The sequence below is a fragment of the Enoplosus armatus genome, chromosome 2 (genome assembly GCF_043641665.1).
Source record: "Enoplosus armatus isolate fEnoArm2 chromosome 2, fEnoArm2.hap1, whole genome shotgun sequence".
Classification (NCBI taxonomy): domain Eukaryota; kingdom Metazoa; phylum Chordata; class Actinopteri; order Centrarchiformes; family Enoplosidae; genus Enoplosus; species Enoplosus armatus.
In genome coordinates this window covers 18841457-18863337 of record NC_092181.1, presented here as the reverse complement: position 1 = coordinate 18863337, position 21881 = coordinate 18841457, and the positions used below count along the sequence as shown (strand labels likewise).

The following is a 21881-nucleotide window of genomic DNA, read 5'->3' as shown; positions in this document are numbered from 1 at the left end:
GGTTCACACATTTACACAGACACATACCAGACAAGGAGGGACTTCAAGACCTCTAACCCAAACAACTCTAGCCCTCCAGGTTGATCAATAGTCAGAAAAACAGCATTAACAGCCCATCGCACTCTTTCCATCTCGTTCATTCTTCACTAATCATTCTTTCAATGTTATCTCTCTCACCCCTTCCCTGTTCCCAGAGCTCCTTAGAAATCCCAGAAGCCTGTATGCCCCCTTCTCACCTCCAAGCCACAGCCAGACACCCTGTTAAAGGCTGTTACTATCGTTACACCCCCCCCCCCCCCCCTCCCCCCCTCCATCCCAACAAGACTCAGACAGAACCTGGACATTAACTAATCCATCCTTATTGCATCTGGGTTCCTCTCACAGCCTTGTAATTCATATGGAGAGACATATTAGTGCGACATATTAGGCTGGCAACAGGTCTACGAGGTGAGATGTTACACTGACACTAAATTGACTTAGCTGGAGCCTCGCGGGACATTGCAGGGCAGTGCTGCTGCAAGCTGACGACTCAGGCCAAGTCTGCCTGTATTGAGTTTCTGTGATGGCTGTTTAGCTTGTAGTGCTACACAGGACAGGGAGGGGGAATGGAAGGTGCTCCGGCTCATTGCGTTTACTGACAGGAACCCTGCAGACCACAAGGCTATAGGGATCAATAGCATTGCACTGCACAGCACTGCCAGACCAGGCCTGGCCCAAACACAGGAAGATTGCATTACACATGGGCTTACATCAGGACAAGCGTACAGTGTTATTAGCACAGCACAAACACATTCAATTTGCACTCAAATCCAGGCAAGGATTTCATTTTCTAATGCATTATCACAACCTCCCTTTTAGATTAATTCTACACAAACACTATTGTACATTCGTGCAAACACAAACATGAGATCTGTCCCAACATCTCACAGACACACACACACACACACACACAGGTTATGTTTTTGTCTGGTGATCCTGGACCTGAGCCTCCAGGTGGCCCTGCATCCCTTCTTTGAGCAAAAAGAGCAGCGGTTCGCTCCACTTCCCCCATGTCACCGAGGCCAAGCCCAGACATTGTGTGGGCCCACCGGCCTGCTGACACGGCCACCCAGCCTGCCAGGGATTTGCCGCTGGGTCATAGAGTTGACATTTATTAAAGGAAATTGCATGGAGAGTTACAGGGAGTTGACAGTCCTCTTGTCACGTCGCACTCCAGAATTCAGAAACCTGTGCAGTACACACCCCTCTCTGTTTCCAACAATAAAAGAAACAATGAAGCTGTTAAGCACTGTATGACCCTCCCAGGGCCCACTACAATGAGAATGACAGCTTTCATTTCCCTGCCTAGTGCCACTGGGGTTGCTGGGAATTAAAGCTTATAACCCTTTTGAAGAAGGGACCTCCTTGCAGGTACAAAATACAGATGTTTGATAAGGGACAAATACTCAAATAATTAAAAAACAATACAAATCAAATGCAAAAACAAAAGCCTATACGTTAAAATGACTCTAAGTTGGCAGAATGAATGATTGTGAATGAATATTTGTGAGCCGCGCGGGGGAATGCAGAGTTTAGTGGACCGTGAGGAACAATGAAAATCTAAAAAGGAGAAGTCGAGTGAAATGGATTGAGTGTGTTGAGGACCAGATGTGCCGTGGATGGATCAAACATCTGCTGGCTCTGCAAGGCCTCAACGGTCTTGAATGACCCCCATCATCCAACCTTTCTCACCATGTGTCCCCGTAAACCTTTTGTTCTTCACTATCAGCCACCTCATATAGATCAAGAGTTGTTGTATTATTTTTTTTACCAACTATGCTTGAAAAATGACTTTGATTTCAAAATGAAAGGTATTCATCTTAGTCGTTATATGGCATAAGGCCGCAAACATGTACAGGCATACCAAAAGAAATCACTCAAATTTTACGGTGCAGATTTGATTTTTTTTTTCCATTATTGTTCTCGATTCTGTGTGTTTTGATGGTCTAGAGCTTTTCTTGGTGTATAAGTTACAGTACAAAGTCGCAGCACCAGATGGTAATGGTGTTTATTTTTACAGTAAGTAATCACCATTCTGGAACTTATGACAGTAGACAGACCCAGGGACCTGGAACCATGCCCCGAGAGACCCCAGCACCACTTCCTGCTGTACCCACATGATCGCAGACACAAACATACACTATCACACACACACACACACATTTACACATACACATACACATGCGTGCACACATAAACACGAACATCCTCTGGGCCGCTGGCGATGTGAGCCCCTGGGCCACAGGGATAGATGTGTTCTGGCACATAGGTTGGAGTAGTGTAAATTACACTGCAGCCACACAGGCACCCTCCGCCTCCAAGATGAATGAGCCAACTTACATGCCAGTGAGACAGTTTAAAAACAGGGGATACTGCACTGTTTGTAATTTGGGACCATTTCACCTACTCGGTGCACTATTTCACTTTGATGAAACGACAATAATCTGAACACACAGAGGAACAGCCCAGCCGTAGGTGTCACTTACAATATTGTTATTAGTGTTGTTCACTATACGACAACTCTAAGAAACGCCTAATTATGTAATTACAAATACGTAAATATACTTTTTACGACAGCTTTCAACCTCAATTGCAGCCTTTAATATCATGCAAAAATGCTTTTTAAAAGTGTATTAGTAGAAATACTAAAATAGTACTGAGTAAGTGCTTTCTTATCGTGTATGGACATTTATTTTCATACATTTTTGGAAATTCAAAATGAAAAGTGTCTTGCTAAATTCGAATTAATTAATTTGGCTGCATTGTTGTTGTTTTTTAAGTTTTATAATGCATTTTATTTTGCACCTTGATTATACAATATATATCTTTGTAGCTAAGATTTTATTTCATGTGTTTCTGAGGTGTTAGAAATGTCAGCCTGTATTTGATATAAGTAACAGCATGTAACAGAGTAATAAAGGCTGATTTATTAACCCAAGATGTTGAATTTGCATGGTCGGCTGCTGAGCCAACCACTCCATCAAGACATTCGGCATTAAAATGGGAGCACTTGTCCAGCAGTCCCTGATATCCTCTTGTAATTTCTGACAATAACTTCTGACATAACATTTATATATGTATATATAAGATGATAAATACATAATGGCTAACACAACACACTGCCGTAATGAATGATTTACCATTACAGAGTCCTGAGCAACACATTGTTGCCAATTCGCCAAAAAGTTTGTATCATCTATTCCTAGTTAACATGACAGACACAGACACCCAGACCCCCTAGTGGCCCTTCTTCTGTATGTGAGTCAGGCTGGCAGTGAAATACTGTCGGGGAAAGAAGCGAGGTGGAGGGAAGGTACCAGAGAGAGAGGCTTGAGTTAATGGTCTTGCATCTTCCTGGCAGCATGTCAATAATGGCTGTGATCACATTAAGTAAAGAGTCCATTAGCTTATTCTCTTTCCTCCTGCATGCTCCATAGCAAAAAAGCACAGGAGAAAGCTGAAAAGCTCCTCTAATGCAGTGTGGCTGTGTGTTACAGACACTTCTATCTGTTCCCAGATAGACCAAAACAAAATGACTGGGGAGGTTTACCTACAGTGCAATCCATTATCCATTCACATCTATTTCCTTTTACACAGTAACCTGAAAATGATGTGTGGATTATGTGGAGATCAGTGCTGCGTTCCAGGTAGTATAGAGGAAAATTCAGGAAAAATGTAACACGTTTTTCAAATTGGGGTTGCAACTATTCAAGACTTATACACACAGTATGGTCAGAAACAACTAATATTCACATATTGGTTTCATAAGCTGGAGCCCTCATGTAAAGTTTTCATCAGCAAACAATGCACGTTTATGCTTTTGTCAGGTTGTAATTTTCACTTTTTTAAGCACAGTTACTTCCAAAAGACTGTGCTTTGCTACGTATTACTAGCCTAGGGATATAATGTGATAAGGGGCGGGAATTAAGCAAAAGACGAACTGAAATGACTGATGCATCAAGACACAGTACAAACATGTAACCATGTGGCCAAAGAGCAAATTGTGAGCATATGTTAATGCACCTTCTCTGCACCGGCCTCCTGCCAAAATAGTAATCAAGACAAAGGAGATGTGATATAAGAGGGAAAGAAAAGCAGTTGTCAGCTCCACCCCCACACATCTCTACCAACACACACACATTGGAGAGACAGACCATTTCTCAGCCGCCTCACTGCTCTCCATTGGCCCTGGAGGGGGCACAGCGGCCCCCACATCTGTCTCCCAGGCCCACGACAGACCTGGTTGCTGCATCCAGACCCAGCAGATCACACGAATCATCCTCAATTAATGTGAACCATCAGGCGTTCCCTCGCTGCTTCTATCACTCCACCCCTCTTCTCTGAGGCATCCCCTCGAGCTCAGTGCTAGGCCCGCTGAGTTTTACACATTGACCACGGCCACGGTTCCTTAGCACAGTTGGGTGAGGCAAGCCAACGTTATTGTGTATGCTTTGTGAAAACTGACAGGGAATCAATACATCAGTCCAGACCCAGACGTTGCTCACATGTAAGTGCTGCGAGGCGGTTCTTCAGAGGTTCTGAACTCAAAGAACAGCCGACTTTGCTCTGCAGCGCACCGGGGCCTGAAATGGCTTCCATGTGCCGCCCCATCTGCACTTCTGCTGGGCTGTGGCCAAAGGACTGTCCTTTCCACTTTTTAAAGATGCCAAGGGACAGCTTTAAAACAAAAAAGGATGGTTATGGTCGTGGTGGAGGTCAGGGGGGGTTGGATGATTCAGAGGTTAGGGGACCTTTTTTAAAATCACAGGTTTATTTTCAAAATCAGATAATGAAAAAAGACAAGTCAGTGGGAAAAGAAACGGAAACTGTTTACTGAAGGCCACCTGGAACATGGGATGTGCCAGACTGTGAGTCACTCGTTTGTGGTAAAGTCCTCTATAATAACCCCCTCTGACTCCCCTTCCCTATCCTCGCAGTCTGCAACTGCACTTTAAATCTTACTCCAGTCGATTGGTGTGCCCTTAGCAACAACTAACACACAGTCATGAAATTTTAACCAAAGCCATGAGTTAAATCAGGTTGAGAGGTGAAGGCGGGGTATCTTGCGGCCTGTTGGCTGAGCAGTGTGTCTGGCCCGGTGAAATAAGCCCTGTGGCCTCTTCACATTTACTCACACCAGAGCCCGGCAAGCTCTCCTTTCTGGCAGTATTGAGCATAATATTGACCGAGGCAATGCCCTTTGCATGGCTGTTAATTAAACGATAAAGTAGGAATCAAACTTGAATGGAACTGTTCCAAGTTCTAATCAGGAATATGAGCTGGTGCAGAGCATCCTGTCTAGACTTTATTGAATCACCTGTATTTCCATGTCAGCTGTCTTTTAAAGGGCTGGACATTATATGGAAAGCATAGCTTTTGTGTCTATAGCAACATATGCTCTTCAACCAGACTTTCCTCCATCAATGCTAAAATGAGTGGCTGTCATCCCTCAACAATTAAAGATTTAAAAGATTGTATTTGCCATATTTATTGAAGGTTGTATGCAAGTTAACAAAAGCAAAGGATGGACATAAGAGGCTACACTGTAACATGACCAGCTGTTTTATCTATTTTATCACCACCAAAATGTAACTGCAAATTGTCACTTATTAAAACCACAACACTTTCAGCAAGGCTGTCTGCTGACGTACAAGGTGGCACCACTATGCTATTCTTTGCACAGTACTTTCAGTATTTCAGAGTATCCCAGAGAGACAGTGTGGGAAAGTTTACAAATAAAACTTTGTATTTGTTTGGCTGCTATTCGTTATTTTTTGCAATCTGATGTATTGGAAGACAGCCGTAAACTACATAATACTGTAAGCTACCATAGATTTCTGTTTTTTCCTGTACTTATTCTAAAATGAGAGTTCACTCAGTGATGGCTTCATTTGTGAAAGGCCTGTTCTTTTAATAAGGAACCACAACGTGACATAATTGTGACTGATTGGTTCACAGGGATACTGCTCTGTCTGTCTTTGATGATAGGATGACATGTTTTTACTGTTTCCTTGTTAATTATGTGTTGTGTCATTTTATACATCAGCAGACAGCCGATGTACAGTAGATTGTCATCTTGCTATAAGACATACAAGTTAATGTTTCTGCAGTTTAGAAAACATCAAACATCTAAGGTGGATACACAAGGTCACATCCAAAAGTAACTAATTCGTTTGATGTGCAGAGCATAAAGGAGGAATTTACAATGATCACAGAGTGCAAATTTCAGCCTCTATGATTCTTACAAATGTCCTCCACCCACATCTGGACGTAGCTACTGATTTCCCTCTGGTCCATCACAGGGGAAGAAGTAGAGCTGGTTGTTCACACATGACCTCTGCCCTGACACTGGGGAGCCTATGGGGGAGCAGCCTGTGTCTTGGGAGCTCTTGCCCTCTGATGTGATGGCTCCAGGCAGTGGGCTTTGCGTGAACCCATCCCCCATGGCACCCCTCGCCACTAGATCCTCTGCATTATTCATACAGTCTGAGATGGGGTGGGGAGAGAAACAGAATATGGAAAAAGAAGCACCAAGGTTCAAGACCTTCTCAGATCACAAGGAACTTCTGCTTAACCTCCCTTGAAGTGGCGAACACAGGGATACAGCAGTTTTTTTAAGGAACTGGATCTGAAAGCAGGACTGGAGATCAATGGGGATTCCCTCGAGGCTTGGTGGAGATCGCATTCACTGCAAGGTGATTGGTGAATCGATGTGGTTCCCATGGTTCACTTTGCCATTGTGAGAGCTGATCGTCAATATTGCAAGTGATACTGTCTTGTGATCGGTTGAGTTGCCCTTATGTTAATGTCGGTGACCAGTGTAGCGTCAACCTGCACAGATTGTACACAGCACATTGTGCCAATTTATATGTTTACATGAAAATGTAAATATCAGAGACGTTATATGACACAAGGTCTATGAGGGTCAGAGATCTCCCATTTGATCTACTGTATATAGGCACAGGTCAATACAGTGGATTTATAGCTAATCTTTTCCTTTTTTTGGTGTGTGCCTAGTATGGCATCTCTCGTCATTGCTTACCAAATGCACTCAGTCATTCAGTATGATAGGTGATGATTAGTGTAAAGCATATACACGTTAAGCTGTTAATCCCTAATGCACACTGTGCAACCTAACAATGCTGCACACCCCAGCTCTTAATACAGCTCAGCACATAACCTGCTAATTGCATAATTGCCTGATTTGTTTTAACTGACAGAGGTGCCCTGGCCCATGACAAGGCCATCATTCGCTCATCCTCATTGTCAGCAATTTGCAAGGTGGATACCCCTCCACACACCCACTACACAACATCCAGCGCTACAGTATTAGAGACAGCCATGAATTAAGAATGCATTGCAGAGGCTGAGAGATGAATAAATACAGCCGTTGCTAGAATAATTCTGAGAGACATGGAGGCAGGCAGATAAAATAAACTAACAGCAGCAGGCTGTCCACCAGATAAAGTGGGTACTCCATCGTCTCTCTGCTGTAATTATTGGCTAATAGTCATTAACCTGGCAAACAGAGGTTTAGCTGTATTGTTTAAAGGACTCTGGGATGCATAATGACAGAGTAATATGTCATAGCACTGGGGGAGATGGGGGAGGGGTGGATTAATGAGATTTTACTGGAGGGAGTGTACAAGAAGAGGTGGGGCACGCCTGGAAAATATAGGGGAAAGAGGGCCACATTAAGCTAATTGGAAGATGAGTGCCTACTTGTAAAAGTGCTTCTAATGGCATATTTGTTTCTCTCGCAGCATCACAAGGCTAATGCAGGGGAGTGGAGTTGTGAGACTTACTGTAGTAAGGACTACAGGGGCCTGCGTTTGTCTGCAAATGTGTGTCAGCACATACTTTAGATACTCATTCTAATACAACACATGTATATTTTTTCTCTTTCTCTCTTTGATTGTTTATTAATGTTTCTGCTTTAAGCATTTTTGTCTGGAATTTAGCATCGCAACTATAAAGTGATATCGTTGTTATAAATGAGCCACGGCAGTACGTGGCTTTTAAGAAACAGCCATATATAAAAAGGCTTCTTGGCATAAAAACCAGTAGTAGTTTCCACATGGACTGAACCTTAATCAAGTTTGTCCCCTCAAATCTTTTCTGGACGTATTTGTTCCATTTTTGAATTTGTGTTGACTCTGTGCTCCAAGCCCGACCCCAACCCAAACGCTTGTTGACTGGCCTCCAAAAGTCAATTGACCAGTGAACAAGGAGTGCTTGGATAGCCTCCTCTCAGACAGGGTCCAGTGCATCGCAGAACTGCTGACCTGTTCTGACAGCTGGCTGGCCCTTCCTAACACTAATGGGTTGCAGTTTGGCCTGTGTCATTGTGTTTTGGCTTTTGTTTGACTTCATGAGCGGGGAAGTGGAGGCACAGGGTAGGTCTAGTCGAGGATAAAATAAATATCTAATGTGATTGAGTAGGGGCTGGATAACTGCATGTGGGTTTGGAGAGCGAAAGCTTTTGTAATTTTATTTAATTATATTTCTTATAGCTTGAGACTAATCCCTAGCATTTATTTATTGAGCTCCCATTAAAAGTACCTCCTTTTTGGGAGCTTGTGGTTCTCATGAACGTTATTTCAATCTCAATATGACAAGCAAACATCAAAACAGGGCAGTTAGGACACTGATATTAAGATGCCTTAAACTGGCTTAAATTGAATTAAACATGGCCTACAATGATCCCAAAAATTCAAGTACTCTCTATTGCTACTTACAGAGGCACTATTCACTAGAATAATACACTGAACTTGCATTAGAATTTTTCATGCTTCTAATCAGAGTTGTAATTTGTAGGCTGACTGACTCACAAATTAATCTTTTTCTGTCACTAGAAAATATCAAAAGACCGCTCCACTTCTTAGAACTACAATTTCTTATGAAATGTGGTTGTGGAACTATTGAAAGATTCACTTTCTAATTTGCTTTTATTTTTTAGTTTCAATTAAATCAAATGGAAGTACTAATGCCCAGATGGCCATGCAGTATGAAATAATAGTGCCCAGGCTAGAATTTAAAGTCATACCTCCGGGCAAAATCTCCAGAGCGCAAACAGAATGAAAGTGTAAAATGTTTTTTAATGTATATTTAACAACAAATACCCCAGTGACTATTGATGTTTCATCTCAGAAGAATCTGTTTCTCCAGTATATCTGAGGGCATGATATGAAATCACTCACATTTTTATTTTCTCTGTTTTTCTGCTCCTCTTCCTCTGTGTCTCTCCCGTACTCTCTCTCTTTAAACATTTATCTTCTGTTTTCTCCTTACAGGCCCTTTGTGCTTTGTGATGTTGGTTTTTACAGCTTTTTACTCACCAGAGTTGCCATTTATCTTTTATAGATGCCAGCAGCTAGGAGCACATATGAAATGTTACCATTTCACTGTGACTAATTGTCATCGCTTGCGTTACTCCCTTGATGTCACTTGCGCCTGGTCCCCCAGGAACCTGAGTGTGAAACGAAGTATTTACATCATGTCTCTCTCCTCTATTTCTATCTTGTTCACACAAACACTCATACCATACAATCTTATATAACAACAGCAGTGGCAACAGTCACTCTATGAGGATAATTTTGTTAAGAGTTCTGTCGTCAGTGCTATGAAGCAGGAGGAGATGTGGTTTCATACAAATGGACAAAAGCACTGGGTCAAACATTCATAGCCTCAAATTCAGAAGCGCAACCACAAACTAATTCTCAGGCTTTGCCAAGATTATTTTATTCCCAGAATACATTTCTTGATGTTTGACAATGTGCACATTTGCAAGGAGTCTAAGCTTTTTATTTTTCAGCACATCTCTGAAAGACCACTAGCCTAGTGAAGTGCTCTATTTGGAATAACGCCCAAGTCCCATAAGAGTAGTTCTGGTCTCTTAGGATGGAAACTTGTTTCTCACCATTGCCAAGCCTCCAAAAATACAGAACTGGGAACGCCAAGGGTTATTATATGATTGTTAATATTTGTCTGCCCCGTTTCATAGGTAACCATCGTCAACTTAAAATGCAGATCATCATCAGACAGTGGCCTAAAAGACATGGTCCTTTATTACATTATTAGTAGTAAAGTATTTCACCATTTATATTTAAGGTGTGTGAACAGGTTGTGCATCCTTTAAATCGTACTAAAATTGATATGATTCATACTTAAGGTAACACATGTTATATATTCTTTAGACCTCACTAATATAAAAGCATGATAAATATGCAGCCTGCCAAATAAAAGGAACACAAGCTCAATGCCTCTGTCAAGGCATACTCAAACACAACCTTAAATAAAGAGAGAGTTTTTCTCTTTGAATGTCCAAAGCCATTCACTGATATATAGTGTAGCAGTCCCACCCTCCCTCAAGTATTTCACTGCCTTAGAGATGGAGAACACACTGAGAAAAATGCCCGCCAACCAAGGTGCGATTAGTGGCTTGCATTAATTATTCTATTATTTCTGTTTTGTAAATATCCCTAGGTACTGTGTACAGAGGGAGTCCCAGCAAGAGTTCACATCTTTGACAAAGCTGTTTTTGTCAGTCTCACACATTAACATCCCTACAATGTTGGAAGTTGCAGAGACCTGCTAATCGCCCCACCTCAGTGCTTTTGGTTTGTTTGCTTGAGACTTGATGATCACATTCGCAGGGCTAATTTGTAGAAAAAATAAACCAGTGAAAAGTGGATGGCAGTGAGGGACAGTGGAGGGGGGAGATTTTCGACAAAGCTCTGTTAGTTACTTGTCGCTCCAGGAGCCTCTGAATTTCATGAGCAGAAAAGCTTACCCTTACAAAATAACCCCTGCTCTTTCTTCTCCTTTGACCACAATGATTATGCACGATCAATAATGGTTTGTATTTTTGTCTTCTCTCTTGTCTCTTCTGGGGCATCTAGGATGCTGCAGGCAAGGTGTTGGACCGCTGGACTATCATGTCCCGAGAAGAAGAGATCATCACCCTGCAGCAGTTCCTGCGCTTTGGTGAGACCAAGTCCATTGTGGAGTTGATGGCCATTCAGGAGAAGGAAGGTCAGGCAGTTACAGTTCCCTCCTCCAAGACAGACTCCGGGATTAGGACATTCATTGAAAGCAACAACAGGTCCCGCAGCCCAGGGCTCCTGACACATCTGGAAAACAGTAGCCCATCCAGCATTCACCATTTCGAGAATATCCCCAACAGCTTAGCCTTCCTCCTGCCCTTCCAGTACATCAACCCAGTCTCTGCCCCCATGCTTGGCTTGCCCCCTAATGGCTTACCTATGGAACAGTCTGCTCTGCGGCTCCGGGAGCCCAGCCTGCCAAACCAAGGTGAACAGGTGGATACCAGTGAGTCAGAAGTTTCCCTGTCACCCTTCCGCACAGGCCAGAGCCCTAGCCGTGGAGCCCTGGGAGTCATGAACAACAACATTGAACCCAAGACAGAGCCCAACAACAGGGCATCACCCATCTCACCAACCCCTTCCACCCAGCAGGCTCAACAACAGCAGCAACAGCAGACACAGCTCCAGCAGCAACAGCAGCAGGGCCAACAGCAGTCCCAGTCCCAACCTCAACCAAACAGCTTGAGTGACCACCAGGTTCACCACCACTTTGTAAAGGACGAGCACTCTAAAACCATCACCCATGCTTCCTTTTCCTCCAAGATGCATCGCATGCGGCGCATGGGATCCACCTCACGCAAGGGTCGTGTGTGCTGCAACTCTTGTGGCAAAACCTTTTATGACAAAGGCACCCTTAAGATACATTATAATGCTGTGCACTTGAAGATTAAACACCGTTGCACCATTGAGGGCTGCAATATGGTCTTCAGCTCACTACGCAGCCGCAACCGCCACAGTGCCAATCCCAATCCACGGTTGCACATGCCCATGCTGCGCAATAACCGCGACAAGGACCTTATCCGTGGCAACTCAACACCTGGTACACCTGTCATCTCAAGCACCAAGAATGGTGGCTTCACACTCACCAGCCCTGGAAGGCCACCACTTGGCTTCACTACTCCACCGGTAGACCCTATGCTTCAGTCACCCCTGCAAAGCCCACTGGTGTTCCCCTCTCTGAAGTCAGTGCAGCCAGTCCAGCCAGTGCCCCCATTCTACCGTACACTACTGTCCCCTGCGGACCTTGTCAGTCCTCCTGTGTCACTGCCCACCAGCCCCATCCTGCCCACCACCACCAACAGTACCACACTTATGGACCAACACAATCAGATCCTGGCTGCTGCAGCTGCGGCTTCACATAATAATGTTCATATGTCAGAGGCAGGACCCATGTCCCACCGCTTACATAATGCCAATCACGACCTCACCACTGGCAGCATAGACCCCACGCCCAAAAAGAAGCCTCGTAAATCTAGCATGCCAGTGAAGATTGAAAAGGAAGTAATTGATGTGGCAGAGGACTATGAGGACAAAGATGATGATGATGATGACCTCCACCATAATCACCACCATCACCAGTCATCCCTTCTTCACAACAATATCAAAATGAATGGTAACTGTAACAGCAACAACAACAGTGGCAGTGGTACTGGGAACCACAGTGGTGGTAGTGGACAGCAATCCCCTTCCCAGGATGAGATGAGCCCTGGCCTAGCTCTGAGAGGCATGTTGAGACAGAGTGAAGATGAATGCCGGGAAGGAAATGGTAGTGACAGCAGGGGTGGAAATGATCTTCAAGGATCTGGCGAGCTACGTTGTATGGACAGCTTCACTTCTGAGGACCAGGACCATGAGAGAGACTTTGAGAACGAGTCTGAAACCTCTGACTCCAAAATGTTCTACCGTGATGAGCTGATAGATGTGGAGGAACAGCAAAAACATGTCAGGGGCGGAAGGTGTCTGGACAAGGAACAGAACGATGAGGGTGGTGAGGAAGCCCATTTGAGAAAGGAAATGGAAGGCAAGGGTCATTCCTCACCCTCCCCTCATCAGCTCCCTATCAAGATCAAGGAAGAACTCAACGATCCTACTTACGACATGTTCTGCATGGGCCAATATGGCCTCTATAATGGAGGCATGGCCGCGGCTGCTGCCGCTGCTGCAAGCATGGCTGCTCTACATGAGAGCTTCATCTCTTCGATGAGCTACGGTGCCAGCCCACCCAAATTCCCTTCTTCTCAATCACCAGAGGGAGACCCATGCTCAAGCCCTGACCCCAAGATCTGCTATGTGTGTAAGAAGAGCTTCAAGAGCTCCTATAGCATGAAACTGCACTACAAGAATGTGCACCTCAAAGAGATGCATGTGTGCACTGTGGCTGGCTGCAATGCTGCCTTCCCTTCCCGGCGGAGCCGAGACAGGTTAGTGCTAGAATTTGGTAATGTAACCATTTTATTTCAATGTAATTGCAACAGTCTAAGGTAGGTTCAGTGGAAATGTTTAATCTAATCTTAATCACTTATTTCAATCAAAATTACAGCCCTTCATAAATCTACAGAATATACCTTTTTTTTTTTAAAGGAAACATGGGTTTAATTTTTGTGAGAGATATGCCTTTTCATTTCATGTTAATCAAACAGGATGCAGTATTTCATTACTGTATGACATTTACCTGGATAGGCTATCACTTAACATCTGTCAGCTAATTGAACAGTAAATTGATTCAGGGACATCTGCTCCTTGTCAAGTCGAAGTTCAGAAGAGTAGGGTGTCAGGATGAGAAACACATACACACAAGCGCTAGGCTGTACGCATCAACCCTGCAGCTGCAGTGTGTTGTTTACCTGCCCTCACTACCTCACCTTGTCACAGGGAGGTGAAGGCGCATATATTAACATTGACAGCGGTTTGTCAAACCACTGCATTTATTAGCGCATTAGGAGGTGAGGCTAGCCATGCTCACCTGGGCTTGTTAGCACGTATCAGTCCGACACACTCACTCTGCAGAATATATATACTGTAGCAGCACTGGCAGCAGGTTGATGCCATAACACATGCTGGAGGTTCATAACATCACTAGCACCCTGGGCTAACACAGGCTCCCAACGGGATTACAAACAACTGTTTTTAACATCATGACAATACTTTTAAGTTTTAAATTGGCCAGCTTTCAGTCATACTTAATGGGTAGAATTTCTCTTTCACAATCTTTTACATATAGCTCATAATAATATCCATTAGAATTACAGTTATTGGAGAAATTAAATAGGTCTTAAAATAACAGCTGCGTGTAAATTCATATTTCAGGATTGGGGACACAGAAAATCATATCCCCTAGCCAGTCATGTAAACAACCATGACAAAGTTATCTAGTCACTCAATACAGCAGGGACATGGTGTAGTGTCCTTGACACAAATTGTAAATTCCCTCCCGCCCCTTCAAATACACAGCACTTCAACTGTAACAAATACCTCTCATGATCACACACTCTATATAACTCAGCTGCTCTACTTAACAGCCTTACTCATTCTGCCCTAATAAATAAATAAAACAATTTATCTTTTAACATCCATGACAAGTGGCACTTTAATTTAAGTAAGGGGCAAGTTGCAACTTACTGCATGCTTCCAATTGACAAACAAATCTTCCCAGAGGGAGCTTTATATTTTTCCTCAGTGTTTTGTCTCACCCACACACACACTGACTCTGCCGCCCCTCACACCACTGCTACCCTCCCTCCACCCAAACCCGCTGCTCCTTTTCCACCCCAAGCCTTTTATTACATTTGTTGTTTCGGTGGCATCTGTTCCTACCACTGGTTGTTCATTAGCAGCATGTAAATAGAGCAGGTGATTCTGGGACTCTATTAGAATGGATATGGGAGGGGAACAGGGGGAGCAGAACAGGAGACAAGTTAGCGTTAGTGAAGGTGCAACCCTGCTGCTCACCTGACGCAGCTGTGCCGACAGCAGCAAGATGACAGGAAATGTTATAATAGCTTGCATTGCCTCAGTGTGGTGTACTGCAACCGGTGAGTTTTGTAGCTCCCCTCTTTTGACAAGGCTTTAGGAACAGACAACGCCTAAGGCATGACCGGCCAGCTGTGTGTAACGCGCATATATACGTATGCATGCTTACTTGCACATACATGGATGCAAAAACACAGGGATGTACAAATAGATAACAGAGAAAACTATTTGTTCTTCTATACACCTTATCTCTTTGTAATTAGATTCCTAATGCTGTAAAACAGTTGTTGGATACAAACAATTAACTGCCTTATCTCATTTGTAAGTGCATTTATAGGGGAATTTAACATGGTGAAAGATTTCAGTGGTAGACAGCAGTTACACATAAGAGTTGTAAACTGAAAAAAAACCTTCCTGGAACTATCTCACACACAGTAAAGCTAATCAGCAATCAACAGTGAGAAGAAAAAAATAATCATGGATGGTGTGCGGGAAGGTGCATTTTCACAAAGAGGTAGCCAGGCGTTTGGTATCAGAGCCAGGGGTGAGTGGAGTGCTTTACACGGGCACAGAGGGTTCAAAGATTAGACCATATTGCACAGGGAAAAAAAAGGCAACACCTCAACATGAACTCTTCCTATGCTCGCTCTCTTCCTGTGTCAGCTTGGATGTGTGTGTGTGTGTGTGTGTGTGTGACAGTTTGACTCCATAATGAGAAAGACCAGCATATAAAGCCATTCACACACAAAGTGGCAGAACATATGGAAGATAGAGATAACTTTGTAGCAAGGAGGGACAATTGCTGCTGTGAACATAATGCATCTTTGAGCCAGGGGTGTACAGTGGGGTGGGCGGTGACCTAAGCACACTATTGTTTCCATACTTTTTCTGTGGGGGATAAATTCCTGATAGCATATGGGACATATTACTCTGCCGCTGGTTCAAACAGGGAACAAAACAACAGAAAGAAGGGCACTACATAGCCAGAGGAATCCTGGGGCTTTGAGACGAGTCAATACACAAGCCGAGCTCTCATCAAATCTGTCCCTGGATAATCCTCTAATGACATAATGTATGTTAGAGTGTAATGGTAGCAATAAAATGGGAATATAATGTAGTTGTTTTCGTAGGAGCTTTTGCGTTGATAAGATTAGAAACTGCATGTACGAAGATATTTGCACAAAATAATGTTTAGAATGATTATTAGTAGTAAATTAAAGTTGTAAATTATAAATCAATCTATATTCTTTGCTCAAATTTGATTTTTTTTTTTTGCCAACAGTCTTGGCAATAACAATTAATAAGGAGCTCCTTCTGGTGGTTCACCTCAGACATAAAGGATTGATAACAACATCACTTAATACTTAACACAAAGTGATTCTCTTACAAAATACAATAATAACCACACTGAATTTTAATAAGTGGAAGGTAAAGCAGTGGTTATTTGTTGTTGTTTTTACAGCTGAATAATATATGCTAAATGATATGCAGCCCCGCCTGGCTTCCTCTTCTCAGTACCTCCCAAACAGCTGTTGACATCCAGCAACAGAGAAGTCCACGTACCTCTGCATATCTGATTAGTCCCTTGACCGAGTGAAAAGCCAAAGGCACGTAAATACACCATCAGACACCAGCATCAAAAGCTCCCATATCAAAGTGAAGAAGAAAACGGAGGAGAGGTCATTTGATCTACAGAGAAAAACAACCAAGAGCCGATGACATCGTCAGAGTAGGACAAACTGTAAATGTGCTGCCACGGAAAAGTATCACTAGTATCCCTGCCCTATTTATACGACTGAAGGATTTCACAAACATGCACAAACATTAGAGCATATAAATACTGTACACACACACACACTCAGGAATACAGGAAAGGATCATTTAATGTGCCCTTGAGCAAGGATGTAATGTGTGTGTTTTTGAGAGTAAAACAGAGACCAACATAAGAGAGTGTGTATGTGTGGTTTTACAGTGGGGTGTTTTCTCCCAGCCTCATGGCCGCCTGCTGCACGGAGGTAAATGATTGCATATTTATTGCGGGGAGCGAGCAGCGTCGGCAGAAGTGTTGAAGAAGCTGCATGATTAACTGCTGGGAAGGCGCGCGTACCAGTAATCATCACCATTATTGGCCTCGTTAATCATATTTTTTAAACCGATGACAAGACTTGCCTTACTTATCTCATTTTTTTATCAGCCTATCCTGCTTCTCTTTTTTTTTTTTTTAACCTTCACTCCAACACTTTAACCTGTTCCTATGTCGCCACAGCGAGTAGGTGTCCTCCCCTCTCCGACATTCCCATGATGCAGCAGTGTGCAGCCCGTGGTCCCTTCATGGGCCACTGCAAACAGAGAGAGTGAAGGTTAATTATGTTGGAGAGTCTCTTTCCTCCCCTCTCCTTCCTCTCTCTGTCTCCCTCCCTTTCCCTCGGTCCCCTCACGGCATGTGGGCCCAGCTCCGCTGCCTCACAATCAGCTCTCTGTTTGTCTCTTATAAACAAAGGGCACGCTGCTCATAGAGAGAATATGTTAACAAAAGCCCCCCTTCAAAATATCTGCTGATTAAAGTACGGAAACTTGAAAGATTACATCCCTTTGCTTTATCATTTACACTTTCCTTGTCATGTATTTTGAGGAGAATAAGAGGAATTATTTTATTCTTAGATAAATAACGCTCATGTCATCAACAGAATTCTAGTTGTAATTTTAAATCATAACTTCTACATATAAAAAAAAATGAATGTGATATTTAATGCACTAATGTATTTGAGGATCCTCACATCTTTGTTTGTAGCCGGGCTGTTCAACAGACTGAAACAATGCAAAGTAGATGTAACAGTGACAGAGAGTGATAAATGTTACTAACACTCTTGTCCTCCCACTTACGCCTAAAACCTCATAACACACCACGAATGACAGGAAAGACAAAGAACCACTCGTGTCAGTTTAATACCACTCAGCCTTCCATCTCATTTACACATTAGGAGTGATTTAGACAACATTTGCACGCGTATACACACGCATACGCGCTGACACAAAAACAAGGGCAAGGGCCATCAGATGAACCTAAAGATGATTAACGCCAGTTGGGACAGGCACACTCTCGCTCTGCCTCCTCTGCACAGTCAAAAATGGGCTCTCTGGAGGCCTCCCCCATCTTTTGGGCAAAGATGAGACTGTCAAATTGGTTTGCCAGCCACATTACTGGCCAACAGGGAGGTAGAGATGGAGGAGGGGAGGGGGCACTGAGGAGTAGGGTTTGGGGGAGGAAAGATAGAGCGTACTGAAGTGGAGTGATGGAGGTGGAGGGATGGAGGGTGGTGGGAAATGGGGCAGAAAGTCTAAATTTGATAAATGAAGGGATAAGTGCATTATACCCACTGTGTGTGGATTCAGCTGACTTATTTTGATTATTTAGGGCAAGGAGGCTTTGCCAACACACGAGTTAAATAATAATGTTTATGCAAATGATCATAAACTGGGCTATTTTTCTCTTCTTTAGCTCTTGAGATTAAATAATTTCCAAATGGTTACAAATGATATATCATTAAGTGACTTTTTTCTTCCCTTTATTTTATTTTCATATATCTGTAAAATAGATAAAAAAAAGATTATCGTATTAAATGTGAATATTTTTCATTAGATGTTGTTGTTGTAGTATTCTAACAATGTGGTGTGCATTTTGAGTATTTAAAATGGCTACTGTAGCTATAGCACAGACTACTTACTGCATGACATTTAGCATGTTTGACTTTAATATCTAAAACTGAGATAGCCATGGTTAACTTAGAGCTTATTAGCAGTGAGAAGGTGTTGTTATAGAGATGGAGACATGTTGCAAAGGACCTGCCTACCTGAGCATCATCAACAGCATCCTGAACTTCAGGTTTAATTGAGCAAATGTGGCCCTTCTTCACGTCAAAGCCCATTGGTATCCCTGCAGATTTTGTGCCCATTTACTTATATATTGATCACTGATTGCGGCGTATTTCAGATTGTCTTAAAAGACTCTGGCCTCTCACAGCCAAGCGTCCACACATGTATTTGACTAGACAGGGATACAGCGCCACAGACGTTGAATCATGACTCCCATATTTTAGCCATAAGCTAACACCATATGGGTGCAACTGTACTATCAAAGGATAAAAAAGAACAAAGGATTTATGTAGTCCTTTTGATCGAAGTCCCACTATATGGAAGTAGTATATTTTCTGTTTTTCTCACACGCACACACAAACAGACAAAAGCACGTGCAAACACACACACACACATACACAGTGACAGCCACGGCCAATCGATTTGCCATGCTCTCTCTCCTCAATGCTGACGATGCTTGAGTGGACGGGCTCCTGGTTGCCTGGTTCACAGAAAAGGGTCCCTCAAATGAATGTATTTTTACCTCTTGCAGGACATTGTCGGATAGGGAAGTAAATAATTAAAGGAAAGGGACCCTTTTTGACTGCATCAACCCTGCCACTGCTGGTAAGCTCTACTATACATTGTGACTCCATTTTTGCCCGTCCTGCTAAGGATGACCGTTTTCTTTTCTTTTTTTTTTAATTTCTTTTTTTTTTGGTTGTTGTTTTACACACATGTGCCCTCCCTGCATGGAAACCCCTCACATTAAAAGGCACCTAGTGTTTGCATATTATTCTTATTTGATTTGTGCTGACCTGATATGAGAGGAATGGGCCTTGTGTATGTTGTATCTGACACCGGTCATTAGTTGCTTAAGTTTCCTTTCTGTGTTATGAAGTTTTTGTTGTGACATGTGTGCCGTGGGTCTCCTTTTTCTTAGTCCGACTTGGCAACTGTGAAATTGGAGTGAAAAAGCATTGAAATAGATTTTTCAAGCCCATTTCACCTTGCATCCTTTAGCATGGCTTTGTATGCTAACTGAAATCCTCACCAATTGTATCCTGGCTTAAGCATGGCACTTGTTACTTAGTTTCTTTCATCAGCTGTAGCACACTGTGTGATACAGTTTGCCTTGTGTTTGGAAAAAACTGCCCATCTTAATTAAATCCAGGGCTACATAAAGACATGTTCATCGAGGTGCTCGATTAAGCCACCTCCAATAGGGAACGAATGCGATAATGCTGTCAGGGCCTAGTGCTAATATGCTATCCAGTTCCCCTCGATTATCACATTACCACAGCTCGAATCAATTGATAAACTCCCATTCAATATGGTGGAGTATTTAATTGAGTCAGAGTCTATTGGATTTGAGGGCTGTGCAGTGCAGACATGCTGACAGCGGTAAACACTGGCAGGATGCTCTCTCTCTGTGCGATCTTAGAGCAGGAGAGGAGAGCTGCAGGGTGAATTTCTCTGTGTGAATGTCTGTGTAATTCAACTGATAGTAACAACATGTAGTGGTTCTGAATCTTTGTAGCCTGGTACCATTTCACAGAAGTAAGATAAAAAAATGAATTACTGTAAGAACAAATGAATGTATTTACAACTATGACTGTCTCCCCACATTAGGCACAGCTCCAACATCAACCTGCACCGCAAACTGCTGACCAAAGAGCTGGACGACATTGTCCTGGACCCCCAACTCACGCCACTGCCCAAGGACCTACGAGCCGAGTTATTGGCCAAGATCTACGCCGGGCACCACATGGGCTTGGACCCTATGGCCGGTATGGGCATCGGAGGCGGCAGCCTCGGGCCCACTGGCCTGAACCACAATGTCCGTTCCCCCATGAGCATCGAGTATCCCCACCACCTTCTCAACCAAAACCTTAAAAACCATCACACCAACGGCTTCTCCCGGGGCCAGCCAGACGACTACATGGTGTTGGACCTGAGCACCACATCCAGTGTTCAATCCAGCAGCAGTATCCACTCCTCACATGAGTCAGATGAGGGCAGCGATGAAGGCATCCTATTGGATGACCTGGAGGAGGAGGAGGGAGAAGAGGATGAGGAGGAGGGCAACAGTGAGGGGGAGGACTGCTCCCAGCGTGCCGAGGGGCAGGCTGAAGGGGGGCATCGGGATGAGACTGGACAACTAAGAGGAGAAGGACACGGTGAGGGGTTGGAACCTTCCTCCTCACCATTCCTCCTTTCGTCCACCGGGGGCAGTAACGGTGGAAACAGTGGGATCCTCTGCAGCATCTGCCACAAAATGTACAGCAACAAAGGGACCCTGCGTGTGCACTACAAGACTGTGCACCTGCGCGAGATGCACAAGTGCAAAATCCCCGGTTGCAACATGGTGTTCAGCTCTGTGCGCAGCCGTAACCGACACTCCCAGAACCCCAACCTCCATAAAAACATGCCCTTCTCTACAATAATAGACTAAATAATGACTTCCTACTCTACCCTGCTGTCAGTCTGCCTGCTCCTCCCTTCATTCCTCATCCTTATTCCTCCTCAAATTAGCTTTTAACCCCAGGCCAGGGCCATCAAATACAAGCTAAATGCCTGTATGCCTCTGCTGCCCGTCCTCTGTAAGTCATTGCAAGACATTTCTATGTCCCTATATAAAATTCATTGACTCTAAATACAGTTTATTATTGTGACCTTTGACTTTTCCTTCTTTGGAAGAACAGGATGATGCTCTTGAGCATGGAGTTTGCTTTATAACAAAACTCCAGTTGTTTTTTTCATAAGCCCCTCCATCTTTCCTTTCAAACGTCTCCCCACTTTGTTTTTATGTCCGTCTCCAAAGAATCTATTCAAACTCTTATTTGTGACTTTGCCTGCAGAAATGATAGTATTGAGAAAAAAAAAAAAAGAAAATCTTCTTGTTGTATTTGTGTAATGATAGCTTTTAAATGAACCCCTTACAAAAGCATGACAGCTTCATTTGTAAATAATGTCCCAAGAGGCTTTTGGTGTAAAACAGTTGTGTTGATAGTTGTTTGCTTCTTTTTTCTCTCTCTTTATGGGTTTATGTTACAGTCCAGTACAATACTTCCAGCTATAGGCAAGAAAGAGGTAGCATCTTACTAGCTTGACTCATTTATGTTAGCTTCAAAG

The 21881-nt window shown here is 43.4% G+C and overlaps 1 protein-coding gene across 1 annotated transcript in view; it reads left to right on the top strand.

The window, feature by feature from the left end:
* bnc2 (basonuclin zinc finger protein 2) overlaps window positions 1–21283 on the top strand; it is a 90554-nt gene extending 69271 nt beyond the window's left edge. The window contains exons 4-9 of the mRNA XM_070912652.1: window positions 10941–11516; window positions 11649–12316; window positions 12362–12820; window positions 12872–13345; window positions 20379–20830; window positions 20882–21283. Coding sequence (XP_070768753.1) covers window positions 10941–11516; window positions 11649–12316; window positions 12362–12820; window positions 12872–13345; window positions 20379–20830; window positions 20882–21201 — 2949 coding nt within the window. The 3' untranslated portion in view covers window positions 21202–21283. The remainder of the gene's footprint in view (window positions 1–10940; window positions 11517–11648; window positions 12317–12361; window positions 12821–12871; window positions 13346–20378; window positions 20831–20881) is intronic.
* Window positions 21284–21881: the final 598 nt, after the last annotated feature.